General features: G+C 52.8%; 1 protein-coding gene across 2 annotated transcripts in view; it reads right to left on the bottom strand.

Moving 5' to 3' along the window:
- The window catches only part of NECTIN2 (nectin cell adhesion molecule 2), a 40,003-nt gene extending 23,797 nt beyond the window's left edge, over positions 1 to 16,206 (bottom strand). For both annotated transcript variants that reach the window (XR_013530982.1, XM_002762283.6), the window contains exon 1: positions 15,886 to 16,206. Coding sequence is in view for 1 of the 2 variants with exons in the window: in XM_002762283.6 (XP_002762329.2) it covers positions 15,886 to 15,979 (94 nt within the window). In the remaining variant the exon portion in view is untranslated. The remainder of the gene's footprint in view (positions 1 to 15,885) is intronic.

The raw sequence follows: 16,206 nt of genomic DNA, 5'->3' as shown, positions 1-16,206 counted from the left end.
TCACTGCAACCTCCGCCTTCCACTTCAAGTGATTCTTGTACCTCAGCCTCCTGAGTAGCTGGGATTACAGGCGGGCGCCACCATGCTTGGCAAAATTTTGTATTTTTAGTAGAGACGGGGTTTCACCATGTTGGCCGGGCTGGTCTCGAACTCCTGACCTCAGGTGATCCGCCCCTCTCCTTGCCCTCCCTAAGTGCTGGGATTACAGGCGTAAGCCACCTCGCCTGGCACCTATCCTTTGTTATGGCTGTGTAGTATTTCATGGGAGACATATACCACATTTTCTTTCTTTTGTTTTTTACTGTAAGTTCCAGGTTACATGTGCAGGATGTATAGGTTCGTTACATAAGTAAACATGTGTCATGGTGGTTTGCTGCACCTATCAACCCATCACCTAGGTGGTAAGCAGAGCACACATTCGCTATTTTTCCCAATGGTCTCCCTTTCCCCACACCATCCACCAATAGGCCCGGTGTCTGTTGTTTACTGCCCTGTGTCCATGTGTTCTCACTGTGCAGCTCCTACTTGTAGGTGAGAACATGTCGTGTTTGGTTTTCTGTTCCCGTGTTCGTTTGCTGAGGATAATGGCTTCCAGTGCCATCCATGTTCCTGCAAAGGACGTAATCTTGTTCCTTTTCATGGCTGCATTGTATTCCATGGCATATATGTACCACATTTTCTTTATCCAGTCTATCCATGACACGCATTTGGGTTGAGTCCATGTCTTTGCCATTGTGAACAGTCCTGCAATGAACACTCACACGCATGTATCTTCGCAATAGAATGATTTACATCCCTTTATATACCCAGTAATGGGATTGATTGCTGGGTCAAATGGTATTTCTGGTTCTAGATCTTTGAGGATCTAGAACCGTCTTCACAATGGTTCAACTAATTTACATTCCCACTAACAATGTAAAAGCGTTTCTATTTCTCCACAACTGTGCCCGCATTTGTTGTTTCTTGACTTTCTAAAGATGGCCATTCTGCCTGGCGTGAGATGGTATCTTGCTGTGGTTTTGATTTGCATTTCTCTAATGACAGCGACGTTGAGCTTGTTTTTCATGTTTGGCCGCATGTATGTCTTTTTTTTTTTTTTTTTGAGAGGCAGTTTCACTCTTGTTGCCCAGGCTAGAGTGCGATGGTGCAATCTCGGCTCACCACAACCTCTACCTCCTGTGTTCAAGCGAGCCTCCTGCCTCAGCCTCCTGAGTAGCTGGGCTTACAGGCATGTGCCACCATGTCTGGCTATTTTTGTATTTTTAGTAGAGATGGGGTTTCTTCATGTTGGTCAGGCTGGTCTCGAACTCCCAACCTCAGGTGATCCTCCCATCTCAGACTTCCAAACTGCTGCGATTACAGGTATGAGTCACCACGCCTGGCCTTTTCTTGTAAATGTTTTAAGCTCCTTGTAGGTTCTGGATGTTAGATCTTTGTCAGATGGATAGATTGCAAACATTTTCTCCCACTCTGTAGGTTGTCTGTTGGCTCTGATGATGGTTTCCACTGCTGTGCAGAAGCTCTTTAGTTTGATTAGATCCTATTTGTCCATGTTTGCATTTGCAGCGATTGCTTTTGGCAATTTCGTCATGAAATCTTTGCCCTAAATGTGGTAGACACAGACCACATTTTCTTTATTCGATCCTCCATTCATCAGTGGACACTTAGGTGGATTCCGTATCTTCGCTATTGTGAATAGTGCCACAATAAACATAAAAACACAGGTGTCTTCTTTTTGATATAATTTCTTTTCCTTTGGGAGGACACTCGGTAGTGGAATCCCGGACGGAATGGTAGTTCTACTTTTAGTTTTTTGGGAAATCCCTGTTCTCCATAGGAGGCTGTACTAATTTACATTCCCATCAACAGTGCAGACGGGGATCCTCGCCAGTATCTGCTGTGTTTAGACTTTTTAGTAACAGACATTCTGACTGGGGCAAGATGGCCCCTTGCTGTGGCTTCAATCCGAATTTCTCTGATCGTTAGTGATGTCGAGCATTTTCTCAGATGTTTGTTGGCTGCTTGCCTATCTTCTTTAGAAAAATGTCTCTTTGAGTTCAATTGCTCATTTTAAGTAGTATTTTTTTTTTAACAGCTTTCTTGAGTTGTAAAAATTCTCATACTACACAATTCACCCATTTAAGGTATATAATTGCGGCTGGGTGCTGTGGCTCATGCTTGTAACCCCAGCACTTTGGGAGACCAAGGCAGGTGGACCATTTGAGGTCAGGAGTTCAAGACCAGCCTGGACAATATAGTGAAACCCCATCTCTACTAAAAACACAAAAATGAGCCAGACGGGTTTGCTTGAACCCAGGAGGCAGAGGTGGCAGTGAGCCGAGATCATGCCACTGCACTCCAGCTTGGATGACAAACTGAGACTCTGCCTCAAAGAAAAAGAAATATACACACACACACACAAGCTTTTTTTGTAACATACATTTTTCTATAAAAAAGAAAAGTAAAAATTCAGTGGCTTTCAGTATATCTGGAGTTTTACGTCTGTTGCTATAATCAGTTTTAGGGCTTTTATTTATTTATTTATTATTTATTTAGCGGGAATCTTGCTCTGTCACCCAGGCTGGAGTGCAGTGGTGCAAGCTTGGCTCACTGCAACCTCTGCCTCCCAGGTTCAAGAGATTCTTCTGCCTCAGCCTCCATGTAAGACACCATGCTTGGCTAATTTTTGTCTTTTGTATTTTTAGTAGAGACACGGTTTCCCATATTGGACAGGCTGGTCTTGAACTCCTGACCTTGTGATTCACCTGACTCAGCCTCCCAAAGTGCTAGGATTACAGGTGTGAGCCAGGCTGCTCGGCTTAGGGAATTTTTTTTTTTTTTTTTTTGGACAGGGTCTCATTCTGTCCATGCTGGAGTGCAAGGGCGCAATTTCTGCTCACTGCAACCTCTGCCTCTGGGACTGAAGTGATCCTCCCACCTCAGCTCCCCAAGTAGCTGAGACTACAGGTGTGAGCCACCAAGCCCGGCTAAATTTTGTATTTTTTGTAGAGATGGGGATTCAGCACGTTGCCTTGGCTGGTCTTGAACTCCTGAGCTCAAGCGATCCACCTGCTGTGGCCTCCCAGTGTATTAGGATGACGAGGGTGAGCCACTGTGCCCAGCCCGGGCGTTTTTACAATGACCGTAAGTAACCTCCTTACCCATTAAGCAGTCACTTCCCATTCCCCCAGCCACGAATGGACTTTCTGTGTCTGCAGATGTGCCTGTCCTGCACGTTTCGTGTAATAGATCACGCAGCCTTTGTGTCTGGCTTCTTTCACTTCCTGCTTTCCAGGTTCACCCATTTGTAGCACGTCAGCACTTCAGACTCCTCTTTAAGGCTCAATAATATTCCACTGCCCGATGGACCACATTTTGTTCATGCATTCAGCCACTGATGGGCATCTGCGCTGCTTCAACTTTTTGGCCCTGATGAATAAAGCTGCTGGGAACACGTGAGTTCAGGTTTTTATGTGGACGAATGTTTGCAATTCTCACCCTGTCTCTTCATTTCTCAGCCGGCCTAAGTGTTTTCCCACTTTATTTTTTTTTTGAGACGAGTCTCGCTCTGTCGCCCAAACTGGAGTGCAGCGGTACGATCTTGTGCACGTCACTTAACCTCTCTGTGCCTTCCACCGGGGACCCCTCATTAGGGTCACTGCAACCTCTGCCTCCAAGGTTCAAGAGAGTCTCCTGCTTCAGCCTCCCGAGTAGCTGGGATTACAGGCACCCACCACCACACCCGGCTAAGTTTTGTATTTTTAGGACAGATGGGGTTTTACCATGTTGGTCAGGCTGGTCTAGAACTGCTGACCTTGTGATCCACTTCCTTGGCCTCTCAAAGTGCTGGGATTACAGGTGTCAGCCACTGTGCTCGGCCTTTTATTTTTTTTGAGTTGGAGTTTTTTTTGCTCTTGTTGCCCAGGCTGGAGTGCAATGGCACGATCTCAGCTCACTGCAACCTCTGCCTCTCTGGTTCAAGCATTTCTCCTGCTTCAGCCTCCCGAGTAGCTGGGACAAGTGCCACCACGCCCAGCTAATTTTTGTATTTTTAGTAGAGACGGGGTTTCACCATGTCAGTCAGGCTGGTCTGGAGCTCCTGACCTCAGGTGATCCACCTGCCTTGGCCTCCCAAAGTGCTGGGATTACAGGCGTGAGCCACCTCGCCCGGCCCATATTTTCTCATTTTTAATATAAACAAGAGCAAGAACAGCTGCACGTTAGTACAGCATGGTGACAGAATGGCCCAGACTTCATGGGTTTGAATCCTGGTTCTGCGACCTTGTGCATGTCACTGAACCTCTGTACCTCAGTTTCCCCAGCTGTAAAATGAGGTTAATAACAGTGCCTACGTCCCAAGGGCTATTATAAGGATTAAAGAATGTCTGTGGAACACACAGCACAGGGCCTCAGGAAATGAGAGGTCAGTGCTTGCTAAGTAAACAGGGAGCTCAGCATAATTACAGGTGGCCTTGGAACTCAGCCTCCAGGCCAGGAAAGGCCCAGGGCACAGGCATCCTCTCGAGGGCCTACGCCACTGCCCAGCTCTGTCTGATGGCGATGGGCCATGGAGGCGGTGCACCCCTAGCCTGACACACACGGGAACCCAGGGAATACCACCCTAATCAGTAACCCTAATGAGGGGTCCCCAGCAGAAGGCAGTCCCCTTGGGTGGGGACAGGCCCAGGATCTTTGGGTAAGAAGTCATTGGTGGACTATAGCAACACAAGAACAGAAATTAAAAATAAAATAAGGGCAGATGCTGTGGCTCACATCTGTAATCCCAGCACTTTGGGATCCAAGGCGGGAGGCTCACTTGAGGTCAGGAGTTAGAGACCAGCCTGGCCAGCATGGTGAAACCCCATCTTTACTAAAAATGCAAAAATTAGCTGGGCGTGGTGGCAGGCGCCTATAATCCCAGCTACTTGGGAGGCTAAGGTGGGAGAATCACTTGAATCCTGGAGATGGAGGTTGCAGTGAGCTGAGATGACGCTACTGCACTCCAGCCTGGGCGACAGGAGACTCTGTCTAGAAAAAAAAAAAAAAAAAAAAAATGCTGGGTGCATAGCTCAGGCCTATTATCCCAGCACTTTGAGAGGCTAAGGCGGGCGGATCACCTGAGGTCAGGAGTTTGAGACCAGCCTGGCTAACATGGTGAAACCCCATCTCTACTAAAAATACAAAAATTACTGGGTGTGGTACTGAGACCCTGTAATCCGAGATACTCGGGAGGCCGAGGCAGGGGAATTGCTTGAACCCAGAGACCTCGTCACTGCACGCCAACCTCGGTGACAGAATGAGACCCTGCCTATCTTAAAACAAAAAGTTATTGGTGACAACCCAAATTAAAAAAAAAATTAAATTAAAAGCCACCCGCCAAGAATGAAATAAATACGTCATCTCCACACAAGTCCCACAACTCAAACTCAGATGTGTCACCTGGGGGACAAATGAGGCTTTTTCTGTCCAGAGGAGCCACCCCCACCCCCCTTAAGAAAAGAAAATTAGCTCAGATCAGTCTGAGCTATGGAAATGTTCCAGGCCCAGACAGACTGGTCACAGGCCTCTGCCTCCTCCACCCATGCCTGGGGCACTGGTTCCTGCCCAGCTGCCCTTCCCATTATCTTCTTGTTCCTGGAATCTGTGATACAATAAACAGTGTATAGCCCATCAATACATTTTGTTATTTTTTTTTTCAGATCCAGACCTTGCTATTTTAATGTAAATTCTTGGTAACAGTTTAGGAACTGTCTCTTCCTCGTTCCTTAAAAATCCACTTGTAGGCTGGGTGCGGTAATCCCAGCACTTTGGGAGGAGGTGGGCAGAGAATCACTTGAGACCAGGAGTTTGAGACCAGCCTGGGCAGGAGAGTGAGACCTCATCTTTTTTTCTTTTTTGAGGTGGACTTTCGCTCTTGTCGCCCAGGCTGGAGTGCAATGGTGTGATCTCGACTCACCACAACCTCTGCCTCCAGGTTTCAAGTGATTCTCCTGCCTCAGCCTCCCCAGTAGCTGGGATTACAGGCATGTGCCACCACACCTGGCTAATTTTGCATTTTTAGTAGAGATGGGGTTTCTCTACGTTGGTCAGATTGGTCTGGAACTTCCAACCTCAGGCGATCTGCTCGCCTCGGCATCCCAAAGTACTGGGATTACAGGTGTGAACCACCACGCAGCCCACACAGAAGGGCTGGGGATTGCAGCCTAAAACTCCAGACAGAAGTCCGGACACAGGGCTCCCGGCAACGGCTGGGTGCGGCTAAGGAAGGATACGCCCCTCCCGCAGGCTCCTCCAGATCCCCTAGGTGCTGGCACTTACCACCCTCCTGGCCCCCAAAGGCACTGAGGTTGGGATAAGGGTGGTCAAGGGCTCTGGCCCCTTCCTAGCTCAGCAACTCAGTGAGGCCCCTCAGGGAGGATGAAGGAAAGCCATTCAGGCCTCTGTGAACTGCAGGGAGAGCGGAGTAGGCTGGGGCTAAGGAAGTCAAGTTTCCTTTTTGCGGCCGGGTGTGGTGGCTCACCCCTGTAATCCAAGCACTTTGGAGGCAAGGAGGGTGGATCACCTGAGGTTGGGAGTTCAAGACCAGCCTGACCAACATGGTGAAACCCCGTCTTTATTTAAAAAAAAAAAAAAAAAAGGTGGGGGGGGTTTCCTTTTTGTGGCAAGTGGGAACCATTGAGGGTTCTTCAATTGGAGAATGACTTCACCCAAGGAGGCCTGAGGGGAAGTGGTGAGCTGGGGGAAACAGATGAGATTAGACAGCAAAATGACACAAAAAGGTGGCAAAAGAACAAGAGGTTGAGACTGAGACTGAGACTGAGTGTTGGGAAGGAGACTAACAGGATTTAGGGTTTTATTTTTCTGAGACAGAGTCTCGCTCTATCACCCAGGACGGAGTGCAGTGGCACCGTCTTAGCTCAATGCACCTCTGCCTCCCAGGTTCAAGCAAGCAATTCTTCTGCCTCAACCTCCCAAGTACCTGGGATTACAGGCGTGTGCCAACACACCTGGCTAATTTTTGTATTTTGAGTAGAGATGGGGTTTCACCGTCTTGGCCAGCCTGGCCTCGAACTCCCGACCTCAGGTGATCTACCCACTGTGGCCTCCCAAAGTACTGGGATTACAGATGTGAGCCTCTGTGCCCTGCGAGGATTACAAATTTTAAAATGAAAAGGATTTGGTAGTAGGGAGAGAGGGAGGGATCAGGAAAAGGCAGAACCTGGAAGAATCTTTCCTTTCATTCTTTCACATCTTATAGGTCAAATCCAAAAAACAAATAGTTACTTGACAAACAGGTTCTGGGTGCTAGAGGGTCCGTCCTGTCCAGCCCCGAGGTTTGTCTGTCTTATTTCCCTACAGTATCCCCAGTACCTCTAACAGGGCCTGGCACATAGTAGGTGCTCAATAAGCACTGTCAAGTGAATGAATGTTGCCAAGTGCGGATGCCCCAGAATCGACAGGACAAATTGGGTGCTTGTCCTCCAGGGTTGACATCCGGATTTCAGGGGGTACAAATATTGCACAAATAATTATCACCAAGAATGCCTGGAAGACGGAGGAGGGGTGGAGGGAGGAACCCGGAGCAGAGGCCTGACCCATCTGAAGGAGGGATGGACAACGAACGAAGGGCTTCCTGGAGGAGGAGACCTGAAAAGCTGAGTCCCAGGTCCTTGGAGCCCTTCACCCTTCTCCAAGTCTCTGAAACTTAGAACTCTTTTTGTTTGTTTGTTTTTGAGGTGGAGTCTCACTCTGTGGACCAGGCTGGAGCGCACTGGTGCAATCTTGGCTCACTATAACCTCCACCTCCCCAGCTCAAGTGATTCTCCTGTCTCAGCCTCCTGAGTAGCTGGAATTACAGGCATGTGCCACCACATCCAGCTAATTTTTGTATTTTTAGTAGAGATGGAGTTTCGCCATGTCAGCCAAGCTGGTCTCGAACTCCTGACCTCAAGTGATCCACCCACCTTAGCCTTCCAACATGTTGGAATTACAGGCATGAGACATTTTGCTTGGCCAGACTCAGTTCTTGACCTGAGGAGCAGTCCTGTGGCTCTGAGGGGCCCAGATCTCCCTTCTAAGGGAGGATCTCCCCAGTTCTCCATTTAGGATGATGGCATCTGATCACTACTGACTTTGAAGGATTAAAAAAACCCGACTTTAGGCGGGAGGCAGTGGCTCATGCCTGTAATCCCAGAAGTTTGGGAGGCCAAGGTAGGAGGATCACTTGAGGCCAGGAGTTCGAGACCAGCCTGGCTGACATGGTGAAACCCTGTCTCTAATAAAATCCCAGCTCACTGCAGCCTCAACCTCCTGGACTCAAGCAATCCTCCCACCTCACCTTCTGAGTAGCTGGGTCTACAGGCGGGCATCACCATACTTGACTAATTAAAACAATTTTTGTTTTTGGTAGAGAGGGGGTCTCGCTGCTGGTTGCCCAGGCTGTTCTCGAACCCCTGGACTCAAGTGATCCTCTCGCCTTGGCCTCCCAAAGTGCTTGGATTACAGGCGGTGAGCACTGAGCCCTGCCTACGGTCCATTCTTAAGGCATCTTCACCTCTTTCTCTTACCGCACAAGCAACCCTGTCGCCTTCTTTGAAATGTATCTAGTTAGAACATATCTGACTCCTCCCTGGTCTAATCCACTGCCACTTCCTGCCTGGAGGACTGTAGTTGTCCTTGTGGTCTGTGCCCACACACTGCCAGAGGGATCCCACGAGAAACTGCAGCGGAACACACCCTCCTCTGCACAGAGCCTTCAGGAAACAAGCTCAAGGCTTTTCTGGTTTTTTTTTTTTAATCAGTCTCGCTCTGCTGCCTGGACTCCCACCTCAGCCTCCTGAGTAGCTGGGATTACAGGCGAGGGTCACCACACCTGGCTAATTTTTTTTTTTTTTTTTTTTGAGACAGAGTTTTGCTCTTGCTGCCCAGGCTGGAGTGCAACGGCGAAATCCCGGCTCACTGCAACCACTGCCTCCCAGGTTCAAGCGATTCTCCTGCCTCAGCCTCCCGAGAAACTGGGATTACAGACTTGTGCCACCACACCCGGCTAATTTTTGTTTTGTATCTTTAGTAGAGATGGGGTTTCACCATGTTGGTCAGGCACGTCTCGAACTCCTGACCTTGTGATCCACTCGCCTTGGCCTCCCAAAGTGCTAGGATTACAGGCATGAGCCACCACACCCAGCCCCATATATATATATAAATTTTTTAGTAGAGATGGGGTTTCACCATGCTGGCCAGGTTGGTCTGGAACTCCTGACCTCAAGGGATCCTCCTGTCTCGGCCTCCCAAAGTGCTGGGACTACAGGCAATTACAGCCTGGCAGGGATTACAGCCACCTCACCTGCCCAGCCATCAAGTCTTCATACTGCCCACAACGCCCTGCATGTTCCCCATCGGTCCCCTCCCTGACCTCATCTCCCACCAGTTCCCTCGGCTCCCTTTGCTCCAGCCGCACTGGCCTCCCCACTGCTTCTCCAAATGTAACCAAGCATGTCCCGCCGCAGGATCCTCGCACTCGCTGTTCTCACATCCTGGGACTGCTCTTCCCTGCCACGTCCTCATGGCTCCCTCCCCCTCCTCTTAGGTTTTTGTGGAATGAGGCATTCTCTGACCACCCTTCTGTGGATACTAACAAGGACTCCCTTGACTCCGCTCAGCTTTTCCACACAGGACCTATCACCACCCGTTGTTTATAACCTCATCTCCCCAGCTAGAACAGCCGCCCAGCTCGTTCACGGCTGGGTCACCAGAGCCTAGAACAGTGCCAGGCCCACCAATGTGTTCAACGTGTGTACCAGGTCACATAGGCTGAGGCTGAGTTAGGGGCTGGGCTCTTCCCTGAGGGTATTGAGGAGCCACGAGCATCATGAGCATGAGGGAGGAACCCAGTTAGGTGTGTGCTTCAGAAAAAGCCCTCACAGGCCGGGTGCAGTGGCTCATGCCTGTAATCCCAGCACTTTGGGAGGCTGAGGTGGGTAGATCACCTGAGCTCAGGAGACCAGCCTGGCAACATGGTGAGAGCCCATCTCTACTAAAAATAGAAAAATTAGCCAGGCATGGTGGCACCCACTTGTAGTCCCAGCTACTTGAGAGGCTGAGGCAGGAGAATCACTTGAACTCAGGAGGTGGAGGTTGTAGTGAGCCAAGATCACAACATTGTACCAGCTTGGCCAACAGAGTGAGAGAGTGAGACACTGATGCCAGCTTGGGTGACAGAGAGAGACTCTTGTCTCAAAAAAAAAAAACCTCTCAGGATGAAGTGGGGCAGGAGCCTGGGGAAGAGGCACCAGGATCAGGATAGGCGCTGTGGGATGGAGGAGGGCTGGACTGGAAACACTCAGAACTTGGAATGGGAGAGCAGGAGCAGGGGTGGGGGTGATAGGGAGAAGCTGGGACGGTTGGGACTTGGAGGCTGACAGGCTGCGGAGGGAAGGGAGACAGAGATGAGGGCCGCTGCCCAGACGCTCTGCATGTCAGGCGGAGGCAGGGGAGATACAGCCAGGAGGATGTCCGGCCTGGAGTGGCCCCACCACCCAGCACACTACTAGGCAAGGGCTGTGATATGAACTGGGCCAGGACATGGCCAGCACCACAGCCAGAGGACTGTGGCCACGGAAACACCAGCCTCCCTCAGTGTCACTGGGCAAGCCAGACTGGTGACAGCTTCCTGAGGTGTCAGCAGAGTCCCCAGACACACTTCCTCTCCCTGTGGACTGCACCTGCAGCTTTCTGTGGGGACAGAGTGGAGGCTGCCCAGGGCATTGTGTGAGCCCGTGGGAGAAGTACAGGGACAGAGATGCACAGCGGGAGACCTGAGATCCAGGGCTGGAAGGCCAAGGCAGCAAGGAGGGTGCAGAGTGACTCATGGAACCCTGGAGGGGAGGCTGGGGGCTTGGATTCCTGGGTCTGAGGGAGGAGGGGCTAGGGGCTTGAACTCCTGGGTCTGAGGGTGGAGAGGCTGGGGGCCTGGACTCCTGGGTCTAAGGGAGGAGGGATGGCAGGCTGGGCTCCTAGGTCTGAGGGAGGAAGGGCTGGGTTCCTGGACTTCTGCCTGGCTGGCTCCCCAGGGCTTGGCTTCCCCCCACCGCCCCGCATATCTATAAAACACAGCGACCCACCCTCCCATGATGAGGTATGGCGGGACTCAAGCTTGCCCTTGAAGGCCAGAGGCTTTCAGTACTGGCCTCAGCTGCTGCCTGAGCCACCTTGTTAGTTAATTAATTGCATTAATCACAGTGCCCACCCCCACAGTGGAGATCTGGGAACTGGTTTGGGGGGTGAGCAGGGACAGCAACAGCCAGGATGTAGGGCGGTCTGTCTGTGTCTGGATTTCCGCACCTGCCCCCTGACCTCCTCTAATCCGTGTGTTTTGTTCAGTTTTTAGAGACAGCATCTTGCTTTGTTGCCCGGGATGGAGTACTGGGGTGTGATCTCGGCTCAATGCAGCCTCAACCTCCCTGACTCATGCGATCCTCCCACTTCATCCTTCCAAGTAGCTGGGACTCTAGGCGCACAGCACCACATTTGACTAACTTCTAAATTTTTTGCAGAGACAGGGTTACGCCTTGTTGCCCGGGCTGGTCTTGAACTCCTGAGCTCAAGTGATCCCCCTGCCTGGGCATCCCAGAGTGCTGGAATTACAGGCATGAGCCACTGTGCTCAAACCCGGGAGGCAGAGGTTGCAGTCAGTGAGCCAAGGTCGCACCATCGCACTCCAGCCGGGGCGACAGAGTGAGACTCCAGCTCAAAAAAAAGAGGGGCTGGGTGTGGTGGCTCATGCCTGTAATCTCAGCACTTTGGGAGGCAAGGCAGGAGGATTACCTGAGGTCAGGAGTTCAAGACCAGCCTGGCCAACATGATAAAACCCCATCTTTAAAAAAAAAAAGAGAGAGAAGAAAGTCTTTTTTTTAATGGTCTTCTGCTGTCTCTTAGTGTCTTATCTCTGTCTTCCGGGATGTCTTCTAACTCTCTCTCTGTGTCTAGTTATTAGGGTCCCTGCCCCTCTGTGTCTCCAATTCCCACGCTCTCTCGGGGTCTCTGTTACTCTTTGCCCTTTTGAGACAGGGTCTCGCTCTGTGGCCCAGGCTGGAGTGCAGTAGTGCAATCAGGGCTTAGTGCTGCCCTGAACTGGGTTCAGGTGATTCTCCTGTGTTGGCCTCCCAAAGTGCTGGGATTACAGGTATGAATGAGCCACCGTGCCTGGCCTCTATCATTCTCATGTGTCTCCCAGAGTCTCTGGTCTCTGCTCTGTGCCTTATTCTCTCTCTCTCTCTCTCCCCGTGATGGCTTTATTGAGACATAATTCCCACAACACACAATCTACCCATTTAAAGTGTGTGTTTTGTTCATACAGTTCAGTGGCTTTTAGTATATTCACAGAGTTGGCCATCCATCACCCGAGCAATTAGAGAACATTTTCATTAGCCCGAGAAGGTACCCTGTCCCCGTTAGTCACTCTTTCCTCTGTATGTTTGACATATCTGGTCCCTCTCTGTCTGGGTCTCCCAATCTCTGGAACCTGGCTTTCTGCCTCGATTCCTGGGGCTCTCGTCTCCCAAGCCTCTGGTGTGCATCTCTAAGGGTGTCCCTGTTTCTGTCTCTGACCGTGAGGTTTCCCTGCCTCCTGGGTCTCCAGTGCCCTGTCTCCCCAGACCTCTGCCACAGCTTCTCATAGCCTGGCCCATCTTGCTGGGTCCCCTCGTCTCCTCCCCCTCCTGCTCCATTTGTCAGCATTGCTGGGACATTAAAAATGTAACAGCATCCCAGGCAGGGGCGGGGGAGCTGGCCCATGTGCCCGGCTCCCTGTCCCTCCTCTGTTCATCACTCCCTGTGGCCCCCACATGTCGCTGGCCTGGAGGTCCCCTGTGCCCTGATCTCCATGAGTCACAGCATCTCCTCCCTCCCACAGCTGGGGTCTTTGGGGCTCCCTGCCTGTCACCAAACCCCTTTCCTTTGGCTGCCCCTGCCTTCATCTGGTATCTATGTCTAGCTCCCTTCCCCCACCCTCCTCTGTCCCATTCCAGTGTCTTTCGGCCTCATCCCTGTGCTGGCATTTCACTGCCCCCACGCTGTGCTGGCATTTCACTCCCCTCCATCCTCTGGGTCCATGTGTCTCTGACCCCATTCCTAAATCTGTTGCTGACCCTCTGTTGGCCTCTTTCCCCATCTTGGTAGCTCCAGCCTCTCTATACCTCCCCCTCCCACTTCTCTACCCAGTCCCCCTTCCCTAATGAGAGGAGACAGCCAGGCAGCAGTCCCTTTGCTACCCTCCTCCTCCACTACATGGGGCTGCCTGGCGGACATGGACACATGGACGGGCAGGGAAGGAAGATGGGGAGAAGTGGGGAGGGAAGGTGGCCCAGCTGGGGGCCCAGGTGGTGTGCTGACATTCCCTGAGGAGGCCAAGCTGCGGAGGCAGTGGAGCTAGACAGGTACACAGAGGAGGATGGAGAGAAGGGAGAGAGATGGGGAGAGGGAAAGAGAAAAGAGCAAGAAGAGAGTTGGAGAGAGAGAGGGCGAGAACGAAGAGACATAAAAAGGGGGAAAGAAAGTGAGGGAAGGAGGGAAATAGGGATGGGTGGAGAGAGAGAGAGACAGAGGGAGAGACACACACACAGAGAGACACACACAGAGAAAGAGACACACAGAGAGAGAGACAGAGAAAGACACACAGAGAGGGAGAGAGAGAGACACAGAGAGAGACACACAGAGAGAGACATATAGAGAGACACACACACAGAGACACAGAGAGACACACACAGAAAGAGACACACACAGAGACATAGAGAGAGACACACAGAGAGAGAGAGAGACAGGGAGAGAGAGAGAGACACAGAGACACACACACACACACACACACACACACAGAGAGAGAGAGCGCATGTGCCAGCCAGCCAGCCAGCCAGCCAGCCGACAGCAGAGGCGAAGGATGGGGGGTTCAGGAAAGGGCCAACAGCTCCTTCCCCAGGTGCTAAGAGCTTTCACAGGCAATCAGGGGGACCTTGGAGCCTTCTGGATGGTCTGCAGGGAAAGGATTATTTCAGCTTTTTTTACGAGGGAGGAAATGGAAACTCAGAAAGCACTTCCTGGAGCCCACTAAGTGGGGGGCTCTGAAGAGCTGGAGCCTGACTTTCCGGGGAGCTGCAATGAGACCTTGAGAACCGCGGCTTTGCCTTTGCGGAGCCTGATTCCTCATCTGCAAGACGGAAACAGAAACAGGACCCGTTTCCCAGGGCAAGCTGGAGCCTTCTGAGAGATCACACACCAAGCCAACAGCAGGCTCAGGGTCTGGGGGCTTCGGAGAATTCACCCAGAGGTGCCAGTTCTCATCTCATCTCCCTATCTCTGCCTGAAAGGAGTGGCAGAGGGTGGAAGGGGAGTCCCCACTCTGGGTCAAAGCTGGAAGGCCACTGAGAGCCATCCTGGGGAAAATGAAGCCAGAGAGGTGACCGGGGTTCCCCCAAGATCCCCTCTGAGCTCTTTTCTGTGCAAACCCTTGGGAAACTCCAGCATTCCAGAGTTTGTTCCTGGCAATCCACCTGCAAGGGGCAGGGCTGGCGCCGCTATCAAGGGTTCCCTCCCGGCCCCTCCCTCCCCAAGGGGGCTGCTCTCCTCCCCAAGTGGGATACGCGTAAGGACGTCGGGGGTCCAAGCAGAGCAACGGGAGGGACGGCGGATTAGGGCGGCGGCTCCACCCACCCACCTTCTGCTGCTGCTCCGAGGACAAAGGCGCGACCAGAGGATAGATAAGGTCCCTGAAACCCCGGAGTCCGAAACCGGGAGCCGGGAGCGCCCGCCCCGCCCCTCCCGGGCTCAGCGAGAGTGAAACCAGAAAAACTTCCCCGGGGACGTCTTCGCGGCCACCGACCGTTCACAGGGAAAGGGAGGGGGCTCCCAGCCTCTGAACTCGGCCTCGCGTTCTATCCAGGACAGTCTCAAGATAGAGCCTCCCACCCTTGATCATATCTGGAGCCCAAGAGACGGGGCCCCCTGCTCCCACTCTGTATCTGGATCTGAGAAGACGTTCCCCTGCCCACAATTAAATCTGAAGCCCACAAGATCGAGCCTCCTGCCCCCGGTTCTGTCTGGAACCCAGAAGACGGAACCCCCTGCCCAAAATTAAATCCAGAACCTACAAGTTAGATCCTCTCCCGCCCCCACTTTTACCTAGATCCCAGTTAGACGTAGCGCCTAGCCTCCATCCTACCAGGGACCCAGGAGGCAGAGCCCCCGGCCCCTAATTTTTCTGGAGTCCACGGAGTCAGAGCCCTCAACTTCCTGAGGTTCCGGGTTGGAACTCCGAGCCCAGGCCCTTCTCCCTATGTCGCCAGAACTCTCATCCTTTGCCCTCCGGGGGACCCTAATCAGGTCCCCTTGTCCTCAGTTCTCTCCGGGCCTCAGACGCCCACGCTGGGATGAAGGAAAAATGGGGGAAGGGGGTGGTCTTGCCGCCTCCTCACGACCCTACTGCGAGGGGTGGGGGGAACATTCCCCACATTCCTGAGAGGGGTATAGGAGACGGAGACCCATAACGGGGTGAACTGCCCGGCGCGGGGTGGGGAGGGGGCGCCAGGCCTTCCTAGGATTTAACCCTTTCGGCGCGGGAATCCGAGAAAGGAGTGGGGGACAGAGAAGCCAACGTGGGATGTGCAGGTGGATTAAGAAGGATGGACCAGGATGGGGGGAGGTGAGAGGGATGCAGAGAGGAGGGGTCGGAGTCTCCCCGAGAAAATCGGAGTCAGTGGGGCCAGCCAGGAAGCCGGCGCGCGCGAGAGGGGGCTCGGAGAGCCGGGGGTGGGCGGGGAAGGTGCTCGGCTTCCCCAGCTCGGAAGGTGGGGGAGAAGGGGGTCCGCGCTGGGACAGGGGGCCGTCCGCTCCTCTCACCGGTTTCCCGGAGCAGCGGCAGCAGCAGCAGCAGCGGCCACAGCAGCGGCGTCGGCGGCGATCTCGACGGCAGAAGGGCTGCGGCCCGGGCCATGGAGGGCCCGGGAGGGGACTGGGCCCGGTCGGGGGCCCGCGGGCCACTCTGTGCGGGCCGATCGGCCAGACGGGCGAGCAGGTGCCTGAGGGGCTCTGGCTCCGGCTCCGGGCCGGTTCCCGCCGCGCTTTGGCCTCACTGTTCTGCTCTCCCGACCCGGCTCTCCCCGCCCGGCTCGCCCGGCTCGGCACCCCGGGCCCCTCGCTCAGCTCGGGCGGTTCGGACTC

Source organism: Callithrix jacchus, chromosome 22 (genome assembly GCF_049354715.1).
Source record: "Callithrix jacchus isolate 240 chromosome 22, calJac240_pri, whole genome shotgun sequence".
Taxonomy (NCBI): Eukaryota; Metazoa; Chordata; class Mammalia; order Primates; family Cebidae; genus Callithrix; species Callithrix jacchus.
The sequence above is the reverse complement of the archived record's forward strand: the minus strand, read 5'-3'. Positions and strand labels throughout refer to the sequence as shown.